The following is a 24,723-nucleotide window of genomic DNA, read 5'->3' as shown; positions in this document are numbered from 1 at the left end:
TCTTGAGTGAATGATTACAATGATTTTGTAATACAGAATATGCAGAGAGTTCTGCTTCACATTTCCCACTAATCACTTTTTCTTTTTTCCAGCCTCTCTCTTTCTCAGTGGAGATGACTATGGCTAGTGGAGTTGTGCGTCAGCGGAATGATTGATGTCTCCTCTGATACAGTTTGGGTGATCAAAGAGATCAGGCTATAATTACACTTAATCGTGGTTACAGCTGTAATTACCGGAGTCTGTCAGAGAGTCATCTCTTGGTTAGATGAAACAGCCGCATGTATTGCACGTGGAGTTCATGCAGATTGGTGGGTTTGTCATGTCTAATCCAGTTGACATCTGGCTCATCGCTTTAGGTTGACGTGCGTCCCAAGCTTAGTGCCTCTGCTCGGTTGGCTGGGTGCGGTACCCAGGCTAAGATTATTGCGTTTTTCCCGAGCTCCGAGCCAGGCTTTATTCCCACACAACACATAGCATGATGCCGTGCTTGCAACATTGAAGGCAGTTGACAATATTGCCAATAAACATAAGGAGTGCTTAGCATCAAACAAAATATTTGAGGTCACAGTTTTCGTGTTTGCAAAGCCTCAAGGTTGGAAACGAAGGATTCAAGAATGTATTCAATAGACTGAGCAATTTTTCATCTCTTGCGTGTTGAAAACAGATTGGATATTGCTACTGACCACCCTTTAAACGGTTCACACAAAAAAGTAGTAGTAAAGTTAAAGATGAAGAGTCACAAATCACCAATATTGAATTTAAAGGACATGTTTCTACTTCATGATATTCTACCTGATTGGTATAGTTTGTAGCAGTATATAGAAGGAGTTCGATCTTTTAACTTGTATTGAAACACAAATTTATAGCCATGGATTTATTGTAATCTAACAGATATGAAATGGAAATTGGAGGCGACTAATCTCATTGTCACCTTAGCAACTCTTAGTAACTCTTAGACCATTGGATTGTAATTGACCAACGTTGAAAATTTATGTCAACAATTTAAGTCAACAATAGCCAGGAAATTGCATTTGAGGAAGCCTAAGTAATCTTTGGCAACAACGTCCATTGTTTACTTATCATAACTTCTTGTAGAAAATCTAGCTATATGAATTTAATTAACAATAAAAGGCTCATAAATAAATTAAATGAATCATACTATTTAAGAATTAATAAGAATAAAAACAATTTTGTGGCATAAACTTTAGTTATCCTTTAAGAATAATGAGACGATTGAAAATATTTTTTAGAATAAAGGATTTGGTTTCGTATCTCCTTATAAGGCTGCATGCATTAGAAGGAGATTGAACAAGTGTTTAAAACCTGTTAGAACAGAATCATCGATTAATTCTCTGTGCTAATCTTACAAGGGAATTTGAAACTCTTCTTCATACTGCAACAATAGCAAGACAAACCGTAAAATTGATGGAATGAGAAGATTTCACACCGCAACACCAGAATTGAAACCATCTTTTCTTTTTCTGCTGCAGCTGGTGCTACAGGAATTGCTAGAATTTTGTTGGAAAACAATCAAGTCTGCTGACAATCCGAGTATGGCTGCTATGTTTACTCAAAGGAAATGACATAGGACGAAGTTGCTCTATTATTAAATTGTTTATATATGGGAAAGAATGAGTACGTAGGCATGTATGTTTTTATGATGCTTTCAACAAGCTATGGTTAACAAAATTTCGGTGAATTGTTTAGATATCGCGTTGAAATTGCTGGAGGATCGTCCAAAGCTAGTTGTGGCTCGTGAGTCGTGACATTACTTATGTGATATTTTGGCCCAAAACCCTCCTGCATTTGCAAGCACAAATCCAAGTAAAGACCTTCAGCTTGTCAAACTTATTTGGGAAGAAATCTTAAAACGAGATGACTTGGAGGTTACACATCTAATCAGAAGACCTTCACTCTTGTTGTTGGATGCAGCTGAATTCGGAATTCTTGAATGGGGTATCTTATAAAGTAGTGAACTAAATTATGAAAATAATGAAAGCCCATTGCACTTTGCCATTTTGCGTCATCACGCCAATATATTCAGTTTAATAAATGAAATGGACTCCGTTAAGGAATTGTTAGCGACTTTTGAAGATAAAGATCAGATATACCGGTGCAGCTCTGGAAATGCATCGTGATTCGAGAACAATTGTGGTTTAATGTAAAATTTTATTATTCTTCCTTTTTGTCTTCAATTAGAGAAAGGAAAATTTCAAAAGGCAAAACAGCTCGTGATCTGTTCACCGTGGTGCATAAATGGTTACTGAAAAGCGAAGAATTGTGGATGAATAACACTGCTAAGACATGTATGATTGTTGAAACACGTACTCACAGCAAATATATGATGTTTGCTGCAGCCTTCAGTGTATAATGATAAAAGGAATACTGATCCATTTACATGAGACTTTGTTTCAGGTTTTTGCCATATCAGTTGCCATCTTTCTTCCATCTCAATTCTGCGTTATGCAGAAGAAGGTTTTGTTAAAGTAGTTACCTTGCAAGTATAGGTTAGGACTTGTATAAGTTTAGAATACGAGTCATATGACTATTTGTGCTGTGAGTTTAAAAAACCGAACCCAGATAAACTAATCAACTCAACTGCCGATTTTTATTGAGCAGATGATTTCTGAACTCAAGATTAAAAGTACGAGAGCAGAGAATAGTTTGAAAATGACTTCTGTTAATCACTCTTTTTTGGTTAATTAAAATCAAACAGCTTCCTTGTTAGTTTACATTTAATAACTGTCTCCTTAAGTAAAATACTTTCACGAAATATATAACTAGACAGACTTTTTTAGACTAGAACAATTAGAGCTAGTTCCATTTTCTTTTCTTTTTCTTTTTTTTTTTTTTTTTTTCATTTCCATTATTTTTAATCACATGCAATCAAGGTTCAGTAAACACATCTTCTATGTAGTTTAAGTACAAGTCTTCGCAGTATGGACTCATGAGAAAAATAAATCAAAATGCATTTGAACAATTAAAGAAGAAGAAGAAGACGCCTAACATGCTATTTTCCACCATAGTTTCTGTTTTAAGACATAAGATTGTTACATGTTGGAGACAAGAAGTAGAGGAGTTATTGAGGCAATTCAAGGTCTGGTCTTTGATCAAGTGCTTCTCTCGTTGATTCGTCGGGAAATGCATCTGGATAAGTAGCCAAGATTTTCGCCTTCATGCCCCTGAGTGTTGAACAAGAAATGAAACATAAATAAGATGTAAGCATTGATCTGCATCAACGCCTGAACTACTGAGAGATCCTTATCAGAAAATACAATTTATCTAAAATGAAAATACAAATAGAAAGATTCCATAAGAAATGTAAACAATTTTAACTTCATAATGAACAGCTAAGTTCTTGATTGAAGCAAATACCATACAAAACATTTAAGTTCATTTGGGCGTAGGGGAGACGCTGGGATAGCTAAAACATATTTATGTTTGACAATAAGCTATCATCAAGCCTTTAAAGAAACCAAACAAGTTAAAAGGAAGTACGAAATCAAAAGGCCAGATAAGACACTCAGTCGAAAGTACCTCAATGAAATTTAACGGAGCCTTAGTTAAAATGAAATAAGATAGCAAAATTATGTAACAGATGAATAATAGCATGTCAATGCCCCAAAAGTCCACAAATGTTTGCATATATATGTGTTCTTGACATAGTTTTTAATCCATAGTCCTGTCTCACACCTTAAAATAAAGCTAACTACAGCTATTTAGTTTTCTAAAATTTACAAGCTAATTGACCTAAAATCAGCTCACCCCCGTTTTTTGGGAATACCTAACTTGATGTCATCAATACAAGTTCTTTTCCGTCTATTTACCATTTCCCAAAAATGCCTATGGCTACATGTGCAAGTCTCCAAGCTCATTTTTCAGAAGATTGCAGCACAGAGCAAAAATTCTCTGGAATGAAAATTATATGTTGTTACTTCTTCACTTGCGAAAAAAAAGGGCCATGACAGAGCAATTAATAGTTTGGAACTGGCTACTTCTTATTCAACTGCTAACAGCATGCAATATATATATATATATACGGCAGTTGTAGATGGGATTGCATCAAATCCGAAGTCGAAACTAATATCTTACTGCACACTTCAAATTACCTAGTGCTTTTAGTTGAAAATTAAATCCTATTGCAAACAACTAATTACAAGAACTCAGTCAAATTACTAAAATTCAAAAGTAAAAACACGGATTGGCGATACCTTAGCTTCTGAAATATGTAATCAAGATCTCCTTTCATAGACTTCAAGAGACGAGCATTTCTTGAAAAATCACCAGAAACCTCAGCAAAGCAGTGCTCTGAATACTCATTAAAATGAGAAAGAACGGCGTTGCTGTCCTGTAACCTTCCCAATCTACAATTTAACATGAATAAAAATTGAATTACAAGCCTAAACATCTATATTAGGGTTTTGTTCAAATTTAACAATCCTTGGAAAGGGAGAGGAGATGTTTACATGAGATACTGCAATTGCTTGAGGGAATTCAAATCTTCTGCTTTGATTAGAGTTTTGAACTCTCGAGAGACCTCTTCCGAAGCTTCTTTTATCGATTGCTTCTCCCTTTCCTCCATTGTTACTCTACTATAGCCGATGAATTGAATAAGCTGGTGATGCGACTTTCAGTGGACTTTTTATTAAGGCCCATATTCAAACTAAAGAAATGCGGCCTCTTAAAATATTTCCCTTGGAAATTTTAAAATTAATTTATTTGTTATGGCACCCCATAAATTTTATAAAAATCTCTATACAAAGTGATGGAATAAAAAATGAATGGAATAATAAATATAATAAGTTTAACTTTTTGTTCTACTCTTCCATTCATTTTTTATCATCTTATTTTATATGAAGATCTTTGTAAGATTTCTTTGTAAATATAATATTATTGTTTATAAAAATCATTTATTTTTTTAATTTAAAATAACATGTCATTAGCTTCACTTATGCTATTTACTCTGACCATTAAACCTAAAACACAATCTTTATATTCAATTTAAAAATTCCAATAAAATTAAAAAGATAAATAACCTGCTGACATAATACAACTAAACAACATAAATAATTTTACTGCATGGTATAATAATAAAAATTTATATTATTCATTTGCGCACATGAAATTTCAATTTTATTTTTCCAACTACCTGAACTAAAATTTAAAAATTAAAAAAAAAAAAAAGAGAGAGGGAGAAAGAAAAATAAGAAGAAACAATTATAACTTAACATTTTTTTTTTTTATTGCTTATAACCTAATAAATATATTATGCATAAGTTAACATGAAATCTCAACTTTTTTTCCAACTAGTTTTTCATTATAGAGATAAAATAATAATAATAATAATAATAATAATAAATAAATAAATAAATTTAAAAAAAGAAAATATTAGAACTTATAACTTTTTATTGCTTGTAACCTAATAGATATATTATCCATTTGTCAATCTGAAGGGAAAATTCCATCCTTAAAGATGAAATACTCCACATGCAAATTGACATGTGTTTTTGGACCTTTCTCTTGAAGTCTCACATGATCTTGAAGAAAAGACCTTACATGGGGTCGACATGTGCCTTGATGATTGGGCACCTTGGGAGACACGTGGCAACAACATAGCTTGTATGAATTTACCACCCAACAATCAAGCGCCAAAATGTTAATGCAGTTTTTCGCACCAACGAGAGGTATGTAAGCCTTCTAGAAAAAAACCGAGAAATAACAAGTAGGATGTTGAACTCGTGGGTTCAATGAGATTTGTGTGTGAAGTAAATGAAATGCGAAATAGTAAATGCGTAAAAATAAATAGGGAAAACAAGAGTGATTTTTAAAGTAGTTTGGATGCACAGTGCAATTCCTACATCCAATGTTATTTTATTGATGTGTTTACAAGAAGTATTTGCTCTAAAGAGACTATTATTGTAATGCTCTTGTAAAAAGTAAGTTTATGATCCCTTGTGTGGGGTGCGAACCCCCTATTTGTAGCGTTTTGAGGGTGATTTTCGGTGTGAAGTAATTAAAACAGATCTAGACACATGGCACTATACTATTTCTCTTATAGATGAAGTTACCCACATGTGGGTTGACACGTAGCCTAGAGGGCAACTTGCATCCTTAAAGATGATGTACTCCACACGCAAATTAACATATGTTTTTTGGAGAGGCGGCTAGCTTTCTTCCTCTTGAAGCCTCACATGATCTTGAAGAAAAGACCTTCCATGGTGTCGACACATGTCTTGATGATCGGGCACCTTGGGAGACACGTGGCAACAACATAGCTTGCATGAATTTACCATCCAACAATTAAGAGCAAAATGTTGATGCAGTTTTTCTTACCAACGAGAGGTACGCAAGCCTTCTAGGAAGTATATGCAAAAGGTCCACAAAACAAGTATGATGTTGAACCTATGGGTTCAATGAGATTCATGTGTGAAGTAAATGAAGTGCGAAATAGTAAATGCGTAAAAATAAACAGAGAAAACAAGAGCGATTTTTAAAGCAGTTCCGATGCACAGGACAATTCTACGTCTACTGTTATTTTATTGATGTGTTTATAAGAAGTATTTGCTCTAAGGAGACTATTGTTGTAATGCCCTTGTAAAAAGTAAGTTCCTGATCCTTGGTGTGGGGTGAGAACTCCCAATTTATAGTATTTTGAGGGTGATCTTCGATGTGAAGTAATTCACAAGCATCTAGACACGTGACACCGTACTGTTTTTCTTATAGATGAAGTTACCCACATGCGAGTTGACACGAAGTCTAGAGGGCAACTTGCATCCTTAAAGATGATGTACTCCACATGATCCTTAAAGATGGAGTACTCTACTGCAAATTGACATGTGTTTTTTGGAGAGGCTGCTAGCTTTCTTCCTTTTGATGCCCAACATGATCCTGAAGAAAAGACCTTCCATTGGGTTGACACATGCCGTGATGACTGGGCACCTTGGGAGACATGTGGCGACAACATAGCTTGCATGAATTTACCACCCAACAATGAGAACTGAAAATAGAAAAAGAAAAGAAAGCAACAGGAGAAGCTTTCTCTATGATGGCAACAAAAGGAGAAAATTGAAGTGCTGTCTGGGGATGGGCGTAATCCCGCCATGTTAGGACCCAGCCTAGCCCAACCCGAATAGGGCAGAGTTTCACCAAATTGTTCAGGATTCAGGTCGGGCACGAGCTAAAAATCAATCCTTGAATTCAATGACGAGCCAAGGACAGGATTGGTCGTGCCCTAGCCCACCTCAGCCCCGAATTGTCCTCGCCCCGACTTCCCCGACCCAGTTCGTGTATTATGTATAAATATTTGTAGCAAGGTTTAATTTTAATCATTTAATCCTATATTAATTTGAATAGTTGAAAATCAATCAATGAAGTCATAAATTATAAAAGAACAAATTATAATTATGTAAGTATTTTATATAACCATATACAAATGGGTAATAAATAATAATAAATTAAATATAATAAATCATTATAAATATTTGTAATACATAATAAATATGTTATATATGTACAATGTATACGTATTATGTTTAATATGTACATTATAAATTTAATTTCTTTTTGGATGATATGTGTTATAATTTGGAGAAAATGATAAGGTAGGCTCAAGGATGCAAAACCCCCAAACAGGGATTTCAAAGATTCCCTGTTTGGGGATCAAGCCTAATTCGGGGATTCCCCGTTTGGGCTTCAGGCTGAGACTGGAGAATTCCCTTGGACTTTCAGGCCGAGGCCAGAGACAGGGGTCCCTAGCCTCGACCCGACCCGTTCCCATCCCTATGCCGACATCAACATTAACATTTATCCAAATAATATGTGTATACGTAGAGGGTCTGAGACCCATTGATGTATATATAACTTGTAAAGACATTAACATTTATCCACAATAATTAATCATGTATATATGTATACATTGAGGGTTTGAGACCCATTGATGTCTCTCAAAGATTTTATATTAACAAGTACTAGATTCTTTTAGACTGGGATGAGATGTGTAGTGGCGGACCATACCCACCTAAGCCTTGGAATTTTTTTTTTTTTTAATTTTTTTTTTTTTAATTTTTTTTTTAAATTTTTTTTTTTTTTTTTTTATTTTTTTTTTTTTTTTTTTTTTTGGGAAACTAATTTGTAATCCAAGCTTAAAATAATTAGACTTGGGCTAGATTCAAAGTTCTAGTCCTACAAGATTTGGTATATAACTAATGTAGGGAGGTAATGTTAACTCGGGTTAAGAATTTATAAAGATCACTTTGATACCAAATTGTGTATTCATCATGTGCTCTTAAAAACATAAACATACTCTTATTTAAATCAATATATTCACAATTTTAATAGCACAGTTTTTTTGTAGTATAACTGAAAAATACACAACACTGTAAACCCAAGTTGACTACACAATTGAAGTGCATATACACATGGGAAGTAACTTACTCTCTCACAGAGATGGACTTTGTCATTACAAGTAGAAATTTATTTATCACAGAGTTGAACTCAGTGTCATTATCATTTGTGCATGCTGGTGACATAAACCTTATTTAGATATTATATTTTTAGCATACCAGCTTCCCATCGCCATTTCTAGTTTGACTTACTTGTGTTGCTTCGATTGCCTTAAGTATATACTTCAAAATATGACATCCAATGGTGAATTTGGATCAGTAGTGTTGAGAGTTAACACAATTCCCAATTCGAGTAATTATTACCATGTGGAAGTCCGGAACAGGGTCGCGAATATGTTTAATGTGCAAGAGATGAAGATTCTTGAGTTTGTTGAAGACAGTCGTGAAGCCTGAGTTCCCAACTTTGGGACTTGCAAATGCAAAGGTTGTGACCATTGCTGTGGGTGTTTGACCTGGGGGCTTATTGTATTCTGGCAACTATATCAGCTGCGTTTAACGTGGCAAGTGCTGAGCCCAAACTGTGGCCTGATACTGTAATACTAATTTCTTCGTTTTGTATTGATCCAACAGTTCCCTGACAACTTTCAGAACCTATAGATGTACCAACAATCAAATTAATATCAACTATTAGATTATGTTCAAATTCAGTAAGAAAAACAAGTTTGAATCCAAGTGTTTAAAAGATTACTGATTATTTGAGTCTGAAAAAGACATTCTCTCTGGCTAACTTATGGGTGTAGATGGAAAGAAACCCCTTGTGCACACGAGCATTCCCCGAGCACGACCCTAAAATTGGCGAAGCTGAGGTTTGCTCAACCTGCAAATTATTTATCCACTCTACCAGCGTCAAAGTTCCTCTCCAGCAAACCATAATGTCTCTTCTTCCTAACTTTTCTTTTCCTTCATCTGTGGCCACAGCCACATAACCAATCCAAACATCTCCGACCCCGAAATCGACATCCTTTGCATTTGTCCATAAATAGGTCTTCACAGTGTACAATCCCAGGCCAACCTTAGAGAAGAACTCTTCTTCTTTAAATTTGGGATGCCCATACGTTGGAGAAAATTTATCATTATCAATTGTGTCATAAATAGCTTGAACTCTTTTACCATAATGGATTATGGTTTCGCTGAGATCTTTGTTGAGAGGTTTCAAGAGACCCTCCCAATTCTTCTCGCCACTACACTCCTTCCAGTTAGGCATCAATGTTTTTTAGCATCTCTTTTGCGAGGACAGTCTCTTCTAACTGCATGCTATTTATAGAAAATGCTGCAACAAAAATGTCAACTTCATTTTATGGTACTTAAGTGCGTAGTATTTCTATTTATTTATATTTTAATCCGTAGATGAGGAATCTTTGGATAATTGGATACCACGTGTCGAAAGTGAAATATGCTTATTAAAAGGATATATTGTTAAAAGGATAATTTTCATTCTGGTTAATTTTATCAAATAAAAATCATGTATCTGATTCTCTATATATACTTAAAAGGATAATTTCAAGTTTATCCAAATAAAGATGCTTGAATTTGCTAATTAAAATGAGGAAAATGATAGAGTTACCGACTGGTATGTACCGAATTTGTGCACCGAATGACGTGGCACAATCCTGACCGTTGATTAATATTAACTGATAATAAATAAACGATCAGGATTGTGCCACGTCATTCGATGCACAAATTCGATACACACCAATCGGTAACTGTATCATTACTCTTAAAATGAAGGCTAGAATCCTTTGTCACTCTCCACTAAACTATTTGTAGATACCACATGGTAAAGTCTTATTGTCGACTTATGAACTTAGTGTGCATATTTGTTCTTAAGCACAATTTCTCTTATAGATGAAATTACCCACATGTGGGTTGACACGTAGCCTAGAGGGCAACTTGCATCTTAAAGATGATGTACTCCACACGTGATTAACATATGTTTTTTGGAGAGGCGGCTAGCTTTCTTCCTCTTGAAGCCTCACATGATCTTGAAGAAAAGACCTTCCATGGGGTCAACACGTGTCTTGATGATTGGGCACCTTGGGAGACACATGGCAACAACATAGCTTGCATGAATTTACCATCCAACAATTATGCGCCAAAATGTTAATGCAGTTTTTCACACCAACGAGAGATACACAAGCCTTCTAGGAAGTATATGCAAAAGGTCCACAAAACATTAAGAAATAGCAAGTATGATGTTGAACCTATGGGTTCAATGAGATTCATGTGAGAAGTAAATGAAATGCAAAATAGTAAATGCGTGAAAATAAATAGAGAAAACAAGAGCGATTTTTAAACCGGTTCGGATACACAAGGCAATTCTACGTCCACTATTATTTTATTGATGTGTTTATAAGAAGTATTTGCTCTAAGGAGACTATTGTTGTAATGCCCTTGTAAAAAGTAAGTTTCTGATCCTTGGTGTGGGGTGAGAACTCCCAATTTATAGTATTTTGAGAGTGATCTTCAGTGTGAAATAATTCACAAACATCTAGACACGTGACACTGTACTATTTTTCTTATAGATAAAGTTATCTACATGCGAGTTGACACGAAGTCTAGAGGGCAACTTGCATCTTAAAGATGAAGTACTCCACATGATTCTTAAAGATGAAGTACTCCACTGCAAATTGACGTGTTTTTTGGAGAGGCAGCTAGCTTTCTTCCTTTTGAAGCCTCATATGATCCTGAAGAAAAGACCTTCCATTGGGTCGACACATGCCTTTATGACTGGGCACCTTGGGAGACATGTGGCGACAACATAGCTTGCATGAATTTACCAACCAACAAGGAGAACTGAAAATAGAAAAAGAAGATAAGAAAGCAAACAGGAGAAGCTTATTAAAAGGATATATTCTTAAAAGGATAATTAATCCGTAGATAAGGAATCTTTGGATAATTGGATACCACATGTCGAAAGTGAAACATGCTTATTAAAAGGATATATTCTGAAAAGGATAATTTTAAGTTTATCTGATAAAGATGCTTGAATTTGCTAATTAAAATGAAGGCTAGAATCCTTTGTCACTCTCCACTAAACTATTTGTAGATACCACATAGTAAAGTCTTATTGTCGGCTTATGAACTTTGTGACAAAATTAATTTTATAAAAGCTATTTCATCACAAGTAATATAGATATTATGAAAAAATAAAAAAACATCACAATAAGTATGACAAAGAGAATATATAATGACTAAAAAAAATATTATCATAATATTTTATCACAATAAAGAAATCCATAAGAAATATATTGAAGAAAAACAATTTTATCATAATATTTCGTCACAAATTTTTTGCGCCAAATTTTGGCACCTAGGTAAATTGTTCATTGTCACAAACATATTTTGTCATAAAACATTTTAGTCACTATATTTAGTTATACATGCTATAACTACAAATTATTTTATCACAAAGGAATTTTTTTATTGTTATAAAAATAAATTGTCATAATATATGCTGAAATAGAGGTATTAATGACAAAATGGTTGAGTCAAAATTTAAGCACCGAGATAAATTATTTATCGTGGCAAGCCATATTAGTCATCAAAAACTTTAGTCACTATATTTAGTGATACATGCTATAATTACAAACTAATTTGTCACAAAAGAATTATTTATCATTACAAAATATTCTAATATATATAAAAATATATATATATATATATTATATTAATTATATATATTTAATATTATAATATATATAATATATTATATATATATAATTATATATATATATATATAATAGTTAAATCAAGGTATTAATGACAAATATTTGAGTCAATTAAATTGATATTTTGTAACAAAAATTTGCTAAAAAAACATAATTAATATGCGTACAACTATTTGTCATTCCTCTCAAGTTTTTAGAAATAACATATATGTCATATAATAGGTCACTAAAAAAAAAAACTCATTAAAAATAGGATCGGGTACAAGGTCATGGGCCAAGAAATTTGGTCAGGGTCGAGGGTGATCAGGGGGAGGTCGGGTTTGCTTATATCTAGCTAGATCAAATAAATCTATTCTAAAACAAATTACCAACAAATAGCGATGAAAAAAAAAAAAATTGTTTATAAAATCGTAGACAACAAATTTACATCATTGCAAATATTATGTACCATTTTCGGCTTTCATGATAAAAGAATACAAATCAAATTCAAACGGAATACAAATATTTACATTTTCGACTTTAATATTATAGACTTAATATTTGGATCACATGTTAAATATTAATGTCTGTATTACACATTCACGTCAAGATGAAATTACAAAAATAAATCAATTCATCCATAGTATATTCCGAAATTAAAGACAAGAGGGTTCTTCAATCAATTGCAAAATATCATTACAACAAATTGAAATAAAATACAAATTATACAATCAGTTTACCCCACCAAATGATAAGGAAGTACCATACAATCAAATCAATATTAAAACTCACCATCATCCTTATCCACATCTCTTATCATCTTTTTCGCTCTCACCATCATCATCTTGTTCGTATTAGTATCACGCAATAGTCAAGAATAGTTCATCTCTCATCAATAGAATCTTCTCCATCACTAGAATCTTTTTCACTGGAATCATCCTTATCTAGAAACTCTATTATTGGAACCATATAGATTTATCAGTTTTATTTTTCTTGAACTGATTTCTTCTTTGGAAGGACAATGCTAACACATTTCTTGTGGGAGTACATCTTCTTGGAATAATGATTCTAAATTTTCTTCATCAATTTGTTCAATCTCATTAACATCATTTACCTCATACTGTTGATATGGCTCATCATTAAAAACCAAAACTTCCTCCTCGTTTCATTCTGGAACATTGTATATATTCATAGGACATACTTTTGAACAATTTTCCAACTGCTTCCATTCTTTGTATCACTAATATAAAAAAAAAACTTGATCTGCTTGAGTAGCCAGCACAAAAGGATCATTATGTACCATTTTCGGCTTGTATTAACACTTACTAATTGGCCATATGCCTTCATTCCATTTTGTTTATACCTACATTCCACCAATCACATTTAAACAAGAAAACACGATGTCCATAGCAAAATTCAAGCTCAAGTATCTATCAATACACCATAAAAATCAATTTCTTCCGATTATGTTATCCTTGACCGCAACTCCACTATTTTTGAGGGCGACGATCTTATCACACTCAAGGTGTGATATCTAATTCCATTAACTATAATGCCACTATACTGTGCAACATGAATATGAGGGCCTAACCCTAGTATATATAACCAATCTTGTGATCCAATTAAGCCATTTGCATTCAATTGTGTCACCTAAAAAAAAAAAAAAAATAAAGCAATATGAATATTTATTAGGTATTAAAAATTAATAGTTAAGAAAACAAATAATATACTTACATGTTGCTTGAACCAAGATGGAAATTCAGCTTCATGTCTTTGTTGCACATTAATCAAACTTTGCTTTTGAATTTCTTCCTTATGTAAACTGTATGTGTAACAACAAATTAGCTATATTAAATGAATAAGAATATTTATATAAATGAGCTAGTGAAAACATATTACATATTAAAATTACTTACTTTAAATAGACTTCTATCTCTTGACAGTTATGAAGTATATACCATTGAATTTTATTGAAATCAGATGAAGACAACACTTCATACAAGGGAGCGCCCAAAGTTCTTGCCCTTTGTGAAAAAATTGAAAAACCATTTTCTATATCCATTTAAGGCCCATCATAATTTCTTTCTAAACTATTGTCTTTAGCTTCAACTCCACGTAAGTACATTGAACAAAAATTAATGCATTCTTTAGTAATATATGCCTCAGCGATAGAACCCTCTGGATGAGCTTTCTTGCGCACAAAATCTTTTAAAGTACACAAAAACCTATTCAAAATCATAATATCATTAAGAAGAATGAATATGTTATATACATACATATAAGAAATAAATAAGTTAAAATAGAATTTTTTAAATTAACTTTCAATGAAGCACATCCAATGATAATGAACTGGTCCACCTAATTCAACTTCACGTATAGGCAAATGCATCATAATCACAAAAAATGAGGGACGGTATATCATTTCAAGCTTACACAATATTAATACTATATCAGTCTGCAACTTATTTAACATGGCTGTGTCTAATGTCTTTGAACATAAGTCCTTAAAAAAACAACTTAACTCAGACAATACATTATATAGATCCTTCTTTAAATAACCATGCGTAGTAGGTGCAAGTAGCCTTTGTAGAAATACATGATAATCATGGCTTTTCATACCTGATATTTTACACTCATTAACATTTACACATTGCGATAGATTTGACGCATACCCATCTGGTAATTTAATTGATTTTAACCATTCAGAAAATTCTTTCTTTTCAGCTAATGACAAAGTGTAGCTTGCAGACGGCATCAAAATCAATTCAAATAATCTCAATAAAAAATAAATAAGATACGATGATCATAAATTGTATTATAATCCAGGATCGCATAAATTAAAAATCAAACAACCTAGATCAGCAAGAATAATAAGATAAAGAACTTACTGGTTTCTAGCCCAAAGAACCCGAAATTCAAGATCTGGAGCTGCTTTTTTGGTTTTCTTCAAGGTCACCTTCTTGCTTCTTGCTCTTCTTTTACTTCTTTGCTTCTTTTCTTGATTTCGTTATGAACTCTCCTTTGATTGTCCTAAATTTTTTGTAGCTAATGTTCGGGTTAGAGTTTGGGCGAAAACGGGAAAAAGGGGAAAAATTGAATTGGGTGAAAAAGGGGAAAAGGCAATGTCCTTATGATCTCTCCTTTGATTCTCCTAATTTTCTTCTTCGGCGTTACAAAGAAAAAAGGAAAAATTGAATTGGAAGAAAAAGGGAAAAATTGAATTGGGTGAAGTGAGCTGCCTTTGGTCTCTTCTTTTCTTTGTAAATTTGAATTGGGAAAACCAAATCTGAAAGAAGAAAAATAAAGATTCATCATTGTGCAGAAAAAATGAATTGGGAGCAAGGTGGGAGACGAAAGGCAAGAAGGCAAATAAGCAGGGAGAGGGGACAAACAAACTCTAAAACGCAGTCGGTTCTCTCACACTTTAGCTGAGTTTGTCTTTCTAGATAGATATAAACAAACTAAATATATATAATTAATAAGGAAATGGATCAAATGAGCAGGTTTGCTTGGGTGGTTAAGGGGAAGACTTGAGAGAAAACTAGTTCTAACTCTTGCGGTCCTCATTTTTTTAAAAAAATGGTTTTTAAACCTTTGGTCTTTTTTTTTTTTTTTTTTAATCCGTTTCATTAATATTTAGCAGCTCCACCAATGATCTTTGCATGTTATTTAATCTTAATTTGGAAAAAGAAAGAAAAAACCCACTTTAACATATTAGAATATATCATAAGCCAATAAAAATATAATGATAATCCATGGTTTAGGCTTCTTATATAGACTTACATCTTATCTCAATTCATAATCCTAAAATGATTGTAATGTTATAATATAATGAGTAATATTCCTAACCATACCTAGCAATACTTAATCCTAATACTACTCCAACTTATAATAATAACTCTAGACTAATAAAACTTGACTAAATTAATTAATATCAGAAAAAGCTTTACAACTAGTATTTGACCATGCAGACGGTTGTCTCGTCCTCTTTAGAACACTTTCATTCTTTTAGGTTGTCATGTACTAAAATATATATAGTATATGATCATATGAAATTAGAATATTGAGGTAAATTATGTAATTCAAACTACCCTTAAGATGAGTGTTTGATATGTGGTTTAGTTAATACTCTACTTTATTTAATGTGCTATTTCTAATTTATTGCAATTAGGACTTCAATTGAATAATTGATTTAAACTTCTAATACATGTAAATAATGAATATATATTAGCTTGAAATTATAACAAAAAAAAAATCAATTATAATATTTATAGTTATGACAAATAATAATTTATATTTTATATGTTAAAGGCATACAATTTTATTTTTTTTATAAGCATAAGTAATTGAGTAATTAAACAAATATAAAAACCTGAAAAAAGTTTAATTGAAAAGTTTGTGTTGTTAAATCAATCCAATACAATAAGCACATATAAACTAAGTGGAAAAAAAATCTATAATGCAAACGTGAAAAGAGAATATACAATCGTAACAAAATAAAATTATTTTATTTGCTATATATGCATTGAATTTTGTTCTTAGCCCAACACTAAGTAGTTATTATTAAAAAATGAATAACAAGCTCATCTAATTTTTTTAATTCATATTTACTTATTCAAATAATTTAATCATGTGTTTGATTAAGTCAATGAACATTTTATATTTTAATCAAGAGAATTATATTTTCTTTTACTTTGAGGGGACCATGTAAAAATCTATAAAAATTATGAAGAGCCGAATAATATAATTTGTGTTAGATATGGTGTATACTTTTCTTTAGGAGTGTTCAAAAGAACCGATTGGAACCAGAACCAGCGGGTACCTAGGGTTTGGTTCCGATTCCTACCCAGAATCGACTATCAACGAGTAGGTCCCGGTTCCAAATTTTTGGAACCATTACTGTGCGGTTCCGATTCTAATTCTGATTCCTATAGTTATGAACTAGAACCGGAACCAGGAAGCGAGACTAATATAAAATAAAATTAAAGAGTAAGAGGTTAATAAAAACCTTTGTAGAAAAAATAATGTGAATACATTTATATTTTATATTTCATAACATTTACAGTAAGTTGGTTTGACTTTTAAGAATCTACCTTTACAAAGTAATGGACTTTGTCATTTTGAATTTATAATTTGTAATTTTATTGTTGTTAACAAGTGCTAAGTAGGGGGGTATTTGTAAATTTTTAAGGGTTTTTTTTTGCCATTTTAAAAAATTTTGGGGGTAAGTAAATTTTATAAGGTACCCAGAACTGAAACCAGAACCGTTGTTACAGGTTCCGATTCTGGGTACCTAGGAACTGGAACCGTCGGTTTCGATTCCAAATTTCAAGGAACCGTCGGTTCTAGTTTCGGTTCCGGTTCCTTCAAAAAATGTAGGATACCCTGAACCGAACACCCCTACTTTCTTAGCCTTGACGGATTGTTTGTATACAACGACTCATTCAGGGATTAAGCGGTGGTCCCCCACTCACCTCCTAAATGTATATATCAATTAATGTTATCAAAAAAATTGTCATTAATTTTAACATATATTATACTTTTTATAAAGATTTTTGATTACATCAAAGTATTTAATTTACTATAACAAATAAACACAGTTCCCATTAGTGTTACCAAAAAAATTGTCATTAATTTCAATATATATTTTTAATATATACGATCAAGGCAATATATTAAAATAGAAGGTATAATATTATATTTTCTACTCTTTTTTTTTTTTTTTAAATAAGTTGATGTTACATCAGAAGACATTATAGTTATTACTTGAGATAATAATTTTAGTATAAGTTATAAAACGTAATATCATAAAGATTTAAATTATTTCCAAAAATTATAACAAGAAAAATGAATATTTCAAGTATATTTTTGTATGTGCAAAAGGTCTTACCTCGTTTTTATTAAAAAAAAAAATTAAATTAAAGTGTATACATGGTAATAGTTGTTATAGGTGAACAATGGAAACTTTATATAAAAAATATCAATAGTCATCTCTTTTCAGTGTAATAAATGAATTTGTTTTGGACAAAGATAGCATTATCGTAGTATTAAGAAAAAAGCAGGGGTGTCATGAAAATAGAAATAAAAAGGGTATAAAGAAGAAGAAGACAAACACGATTTGAGTAGAATTAGAAAGTAAAAATTTTGGAGGCAATTTATAAGGAGGCGGCAATTTTGTTTTTTAATTCTCTCCTGAATATATAAAAGTTAAAGCTTTAAACTATTTTTAAATAGTTTTCCTATTTTAAACATCTTTTCTATTTTAATTCAATTGTAAATATACAATTAAAATTCTAAACAATACTTAAGTATCCTTTCTATTTTAAATATCTTTCTTAAGTCAATTATATATATACAATTAAAAATTGAATTTTATTTTTAAACATATTTCATACTTTAAATATATTTCCTAATTACCTCTTTATTGACCCTTCATCTTCTTTTGTTTTTTTATTTTATTTTACCATTGTCTCGTCAAAACTCTCAACTCACCTTTTTCATTTTCTCTTTCTCTCTCTCGCTCTTGTCTTTATAGAATTTATAAATTTGAGAACCAACTATTCTTTTTTGCTTTTACTAGGAACGCCCCCAAATCTTGTTTCATCGTTCTTAGTGAAACTTCTTTGTAAGTCCCTCTTTTCTCCACTTTTATCATTTCTCTTAATGCAAATATTGCTTCTTTTTTTTTTTTTTTTAATCGTCTTTTCTCACTTCATCTTCAATCTCTCTGGATTTTATTCTCTGATTAGCAATGTCGTTTCTCTCTAATTGGAGATATTTAAGTATATATCTATATAATATATTTATTATCATATTTAATTTTATATTCAATTTCAATAATTATAATTTAAATGTCAATTTTAAATATAGGAAAATATAGAGAGATCCGTGGATGAAAATTTGGAAAATATGTAGAAGAAAGGGATGAGGAACCTATTGAAATGAAGGTTTACTATGAAACACATCGAAAGAATGATGACACATGGATCCACCCACAAGCCAAGAAAATTATGTAAGTAATTTCAGACTTGACTATTTTTTTTTTAATAGATTATTTTTAGGCCGTCTTCAATAATTATAGAGTAGTTATAAATGATTATTATTATCTTCTTTTTTTTTTTTTTTTGTTTAATAGGAGCAAATGAAAGTAATTCACTCACAAGCGATAGAGGAGGATATTGATATGACTGGACGTGAAATTTTAGAGAAAGTTTTGGGGGTAAACCAAAATAGAAGTTCAAAATTAGAGGCTCTTTTACATGTTGAAAAAATCGAATTCGAACAACGAAATGGTCAATTGAAGGAGCAAATACAAGATCAATATGAGCAAATACAAAATCAACAGGCGATAATCAATGCTTTACAAGAATCTCATGAAAACCTCGCGTCAAAGGTTGATGAATTGATAAGCCAACAAAGGAGTGGACAAGATGGTTCTATTTCCTCCGAAGGTAAAATCATTACTTAGTAAAATCATTACTTAATTAATAAGTCTTAATAATTTTTTTAGTTTTTTTCTTCATGTACTTTTTAATATAATAAACGTAATAAAGAAAATTATGTTTTAATTAAAAGCTTTTAGTCATTAATGTAATATTATATAGAGGTTGTTGTTATTTTTTCTCCTTCTCTCTCTATATATATCCCTTTGACCTTTTTTTTTTTTTTTTTTTTTGTTAGAATGAAAAAATTATCAAGAAGGGGCATCAACACATGAATGCTTTTATTTATATCAATAAATAGTTGTAGTAGACTATCTTTAGCTTTATGTGTTAAATTATTAAAATTATAATGTTGTTGATTTATATATTTTAATAAATTTTCCTTGATATAATTTATCTTAAGTTAAAAGTGATATATGGATTCATAGTTTTGATAATGTAATAGCTGCACGTTTCATGTGGAAAAAAAGATGGGGTAATTATTTATAATTTTATTTATTAAATGTGAAATGTATATATAAAATTGTCAGATACTTTTGTCACTCTTAATATAAAATAACTTTTGTTACTCTTTTAAATTGTTGACAAGATATTTTTGTCACTTTTAATATTAACAAAAAAATTATATAAGGTCTCAAAATTTAATGACTTAAATTTTTGTCACTACACTTTTCATTTTTTGACAAAAATATTTCTGTCGGTATTAACAAAATTTGATAAATATAATTTATCACGATTTTAATTTCCCCATAATTTTTTTTTTTTTCACTTGAATATTCTTTTCACGAAAAAGATTCGTCACATTTTAGAAGCACAGACATGAATATTTTTATCATTATTGAGATGCCAAAAAATATTTGTCAAGCTTATATTATTTTGACAATAAAAAATCTGTCATGTAAAAATATTTGTATCAAAAATTATTTGTTATGCTATTAAATTTTTTACAAAATTATTTCTGTCACTATACAAATTTTGACAAAAAATATTGTCATATAAACAAACATATGATGAAATAAATGTTGTCACAATAAAGCTAATGACAAATAAATTTCTGTTTCTATTAAAATTATGACCAAATAATTTAGTCATCATTCACAATTTTGACAAAATCAATTTTGTCATAATATATGATTTTTTCATCATAAAGCTTATCATTTGGTCTTTAAATGTAAATTAATTGTGACAAAATATTACTTACAGTGATAAAAATTGTTTTCTATTGTTACAAATAATTTATTACAATAAATTAGTTTAAAATGACAAATTATTATTGTCACAATAAATCATTAGGTTATGGTGACCAAACGCTATTTCGTCACCATACACTTAAGAGTACGAGCTTAATATGACCAACCTGGTTACCAATATAATTCCTCATATTAGAGAAATTGTTACAATTTTGATATTTATAGTGACAAATTATTTTGTTGTGAGAAGCCTAAATTCTTGTAGTGACAATGAAAGGCTCATAAATAGATTAAATGAATCATACTATTTAAGAATTAATAAGAATAAAAACAACTTTGTGGCATAAACTTTAGTTATCCTTTAAGAATATTGAGACGATTGAAAATATTTTTTAGAATAAAGGAATTTGGTTTCGTATCTCCTTATAAGGCTGCATGCATTAGAAGGAGATTGAACAAGTGTTTAAAACCTGTTAGAACAGAATCCTCGATCAATTCTCTGTGCTAATCTTACAAGGAAATTTGAAACTCTTCTTCATACTGCAACAATAGCAAGACAAACTGTAAAACCCTCCTGCATTTGCAAGCACAAATCCAACTCAAGACCTTCAGCTTGTCAAACTTATTTGGGAAGAAATCTTAAAACGAGATGACTTGGAGGTTACACATCTAATCAGAAGACCTTCACTCTTGTTGTTGGATGCAGCTGAATTCGGAATTCTTGAATGGGGTATCTTATAAAGTAGTGAACTAAATTATGAAAATAAAGAAAGCCTATTGCACATTGCCTTTTTGCGTCATCACGCCAATATATTCAGTTTAATACATGAAATGGACTCCGTTAAGGAATTGTTAGTGACTTTTGAAGATAAAGATCAGATATACTGGTGCAGCTCTGGAAATGCATCGTGATTCGAGAACAATTGTGGTTTAATGTAAAATTTTATTATTCTTCCTTTTTGTCTTCAATTAGAGAAAGGAAAATTTCAAAAGGCAAAACAGCTCGTGATCTGTTCACCGTGGTGCATAAATGGTTACTGAAAAGCGAAGAATTGTGGATGAATAACACTGCTAAGACATGTATGATTGTTGAAACACGTACTCACAGCAAATATATGATGTTTGCTGCAGCCTTCAGTGTATAATGATAAAAGGAATACTGATCCATTTACATGAGACTTTGTTTCAGGTTTTTGCCATATCAGTTGCCATCTTTCTTCCATCTCAATTCTGCGTTATGCAGAAGAGGGTTTTGTTAAGTAGTTACCTTGCAAGTATGGGTTAGGACTTGAAGTTTAGAATATGACTATTGTGCTGTGAGTCTAAAAAACTGAACCCAGATAAACTAATCAACTCAACTGCCGATTTTTATTGAGCAGATGATTTCTGAACTCAAGATTACAAGTACGAGCAGAGAATAGTTTGAAAATGACTCCTGTTAATCACTCTTTTTTTGTTAATTTAAATCAAACAGCTTCCTTGTTAATTTACATTTAATAACTTTCTCCTTAAGTAAGATACTTTCACAAAATATTTAACTAGACAGACTTTGTTAGACTAGAACAATTAGAGCTAGTTCCATCTTCTTTTCTTTTTTTTTTTTTTTCATTTCTATTATTTTTAATCACATGCAATCAAAGTTCAGTAAAGACATCTTCTATGTAGTTTAGGTACAAGTCCTCGCAGTATGGACTCATGAAAAAAATAAATCAAAATGCATTTGAGCAATTAAAGAAGAAGAAGAAGAAGAAGAAGAAGCCTAACATGCTATTTTCCTCCAAAGTTTCTGTTCTAAGACATAAGATTGTTACATGTTGGAGACAAGAAGTAGAGGAGTTATTGAGGCAATTCAAGGTCTGGTCTTTGATCAAGTGCTTCTCTCGTTGATTCGTCGGGAAATGCATCTGGATAAGTAGCCAAGATTTTCGCCTTCATGCCCCTGAGTGTTGAACAAGAAATGAAACATAAATAAGATGTAAGCATTAATCTGCATCAACGCCTGAACTACTGAGAGATCCTTATCAGAAAATACAATTTATCTAAAATGAAAATACAAATAGAAAGATTCCATAAGAAATGTAAACAATTTTAACTTCATAATGAACAGCTAAGTTCTTGATTGAAGCAAATACCATACAAAACATTTAAGTTCATTTGGGCGTAGGGGAGACGCTGGGATAGCTAAAACATATTTATGTTTGACAATAAGCTATCATCAAGCCTTTACAGAGACCAAACAAGTTAAAAGGAAGTACGAAATCAAAAGGCCAGATAAGACACTCAGTCGAAAGTACCTCAATGAAATTTAACAGAGCCTTAGTTAAAATGAAATAAGATAGAAAAATTATGTAACAGATGAATAATAGCATGTCAATACCCCAAAAGTCTACAAATTTTTGCATACATATGTGTTCTTGACATAGCATTTAATCCATAGACCCAGGGGCGGATCTAGAGTATATTGAGGGTGGGCCATGGCCCATCCTCAAATTTAAAAAAAATAATATATTTATATGTAATTTTTTTTCTTTTTATGTCAATTTCAACTAAAAACATAGAATATGAATATTATATACTATTACATTTTATTTTGGCCCACCTGACAAGAATTTCTGGATCCACTACTGCATAGACCTGTCTCACACCTTAAAATAAAGCTAACTACAGCTATTTAGTTTTCTAAAATTTACAAGCTAATTGACCTAAAATCAGCTCACCCCTGTTTTTCGGGAATACCTAACTTGATGTCATCAATACAAGTTCTTTTCCGTCTATTTACCATTTCCCAAAAATGCCTATGGCTACATGTGCAAGTCTCCAAGCTCATTTTTCAGAAGACAGCAGCACAGAGCAAAAATTTCTCTGGAATGAAAATGATATGTTACTACTTCTTCACTTGCAAAAAAAAAACAGCCATGACAGAGCAATTAATAGTTTGGAACTGGCTACTTCTCATTCAACTGCTACCAGCATGCAATATATATATATATATATATATAGCATCAAATCCGAAGTCGAAACTATTATCTTACTGCACATTTCAAATTACCTAATGCTTTTAGTTGAAAATTAAATCCTATTGCAAACAACTAATTACAAGAACTGAGTCAAATTACTAAAATTCAAAAGTTAAAACATGGATTGGTAGTACCTTAGCTTCTGAAATATGTAATCAAGATCTCCTTTCATAGACTTCAAGAGACGAGCATTTCTTGAAAAATCACCAGAAACCTCATCAAAGCAGTGCTCTGAATACTCATTAAAATGAGAAAGAACCGCGTTGCTGTCCTGTAACCTTCCCAATCTACAATTTAACATGAATAAAAATTGAATTACAAGCCTAAACATCTATATTAGGTTTTTGTTCAAATTGAACAATCCTTGGAAAGGGAGAGGAGATGTTTACATGAGATACTGCAATTGCTTGAGGGAATTCAAATCTTCCGCTTTGATTAGAGTTTTGAACTCTTGAGAGACCTCTTCCGAAGCTTCTTTTGTCGATTGCTTCTCCCTTTCCTCCATTGTTACTCTACTAGAGCCGATGAATTGAATAAGCTGGTGGTGCGACTTTCAGTGGACTTTTTATTGGACCGTTATTAGGCTTTATTAAGGCCCATATTCAAACTAAAGAAATGCGGCCTCTTAAAATATTTCACTTGGAAATTTTAAAATTTATTTATTTTTGATGGCACCCCAAAAATTTTATAGAAGAGTAATGATATACTTATAAAAAAATCTTACAAAGATCTCTATATAAAGTGATATGATAAAAAATGAATGGAAAAGTAAATATAATGATTTTGACTTTTTGTTCCACTCTTTCATTCATTTTTTGCCATCTTATTTTATATAGGGATCATTGTAAGATTTATTTGTAAGTATAATATTATTGTTTATAAAAATCATTTATTTTTTTAGTTTAAAATAATATTTCATTAGCTTCACTTATGTTATTTACTCCAACCATTAAACCTAAAACACAATTTTTATGTTCAATTTAAAAGTTCAAATAAAATTAAAAAGATATATATTTAAAGATAAG

At 31.4% G+C, this 24,723-nt stretch overlaps 2 protein-coding genes and 1 pseudogene across 2 annotated transcripts; all 3 read right to left on the bottom strand.

The window, feature by feature from the left end:
- Positions 1 to 9,661, bottom strand: part of LOC116127518 — a 28,116-nt pseudogene extending 18,455 nt beyond the window's left edge.
- Positions 2,981 to 4,626, bottom strand: LOC116127596 (kxDL motif-containing protein 1-like). Its single transcript, XM_031413236.1, has 3 exons — positions 4,467 to 4,626; positions 4,212 to 4,364; positions 2,981 to 3,182 (listed from the first exon to the last, which is right to left on the bottom strand). The coding sequence occupies exons 1-3, from the start codon at positions 4,580 to 4,582 to the stop codon at positions 3,080 to 3,082; spliced, it is 372 nt and encodes a 123-aa protein (XP_031269096.1). The 5' UTR covers positions 4,583 to 4,626; the 3' UTR covers positions 2,981 to 3,079.
- A 12,708-nt stretch (positions 9,662 to 22,369) lies between the features above and the next one.
- Positions 22,370 to 24,239, bottom strand: LOC116127597 (kxDL motif-containing protein 1-like). Its single transcript, XM_031413237.1, has 3 exons — positions 24,088 to 24,239; positions 23,833 to 23,985; positions 22,370 to 22,620 (listed from the first exon to the last, which is right to left on the bottom strand). The coding sequence occupies exons 1-3, from the start codon at positions 24,201 to 24,203 to the stop codon at positions 22,518 to 22,520; spliced, it is 372 nt and encodes a 123-aa protein (XP_031269097.1). The 5' UTR covers positions 24,204 to 24,239; the 3' UTR covers positions 22,370 to 22,517.
- Between the last annotated feature and the right edge of the window lie 484 nt (positions 24,240 to 24,723).

The sequence above is a fragment of the Pistacia vera genome, unplaced genomic scaffold, assembly GCF_008641045.1.
Source record: "Pistacia vera cultivar Batoury unplaced genomic scaffold, PisVer_v2 Contig192, whole genome shotgun sequence".
NCBI lineage: Eukaryota > Viridiplantae > Streptophyta > Magnoliopsida > Sapindales > Anacardiaceae > Pistacia > Pistacia vera.
The sequence above is the reverse complement of the archived record's forward strand: the minus strand, read 5'-3'. Positions and strand labels throughout refer to the sequence as shown.

Coding starts and splice junctions, on each gene's coding strand:
- LOC116127597 (XM_031413237.1), bottom strand. CDS start 24,203: ATGGAGGAAAGGGAGAAGCAATCGACAAAAGAAGCTTCGGAAGAGGTC. Junction 23,986..24,087: donor AAGCAATTGCAGTATCTCAT/GTAAACATCTCC, acceptor GTTAAATTGTAG/ATTGGGAAGGTTACAGGACA. Junction 22,621..23,832: donor TACATATTTCAGAAGCTAAG/GTACTACCAATC, acceptor TTCAACACTCAG/GGGCATGAAGGCGAAAATCT.
- LOC116127596 (XM_031413236.1), bottom strand. CDS start 4,582: ATGGAGGAAAGGGAGAAGCAATCGATAAAAGAAGCTTCGGAAGAGGTC. Junction 4,365..4,466: donor AAGCAATTGCAGTATCTCAT/GTAAACATCTCC, acceptor GTTAAATTGTAG/ATTGGGAAGGTTACAGGACA. Junction 3,183..4,211: donor TACATATTTCAGAAGCTAAG/GTATCGCCAATC, acceptor TTCAACACTCAG/GGGCATGAAGGCGAAAATCT.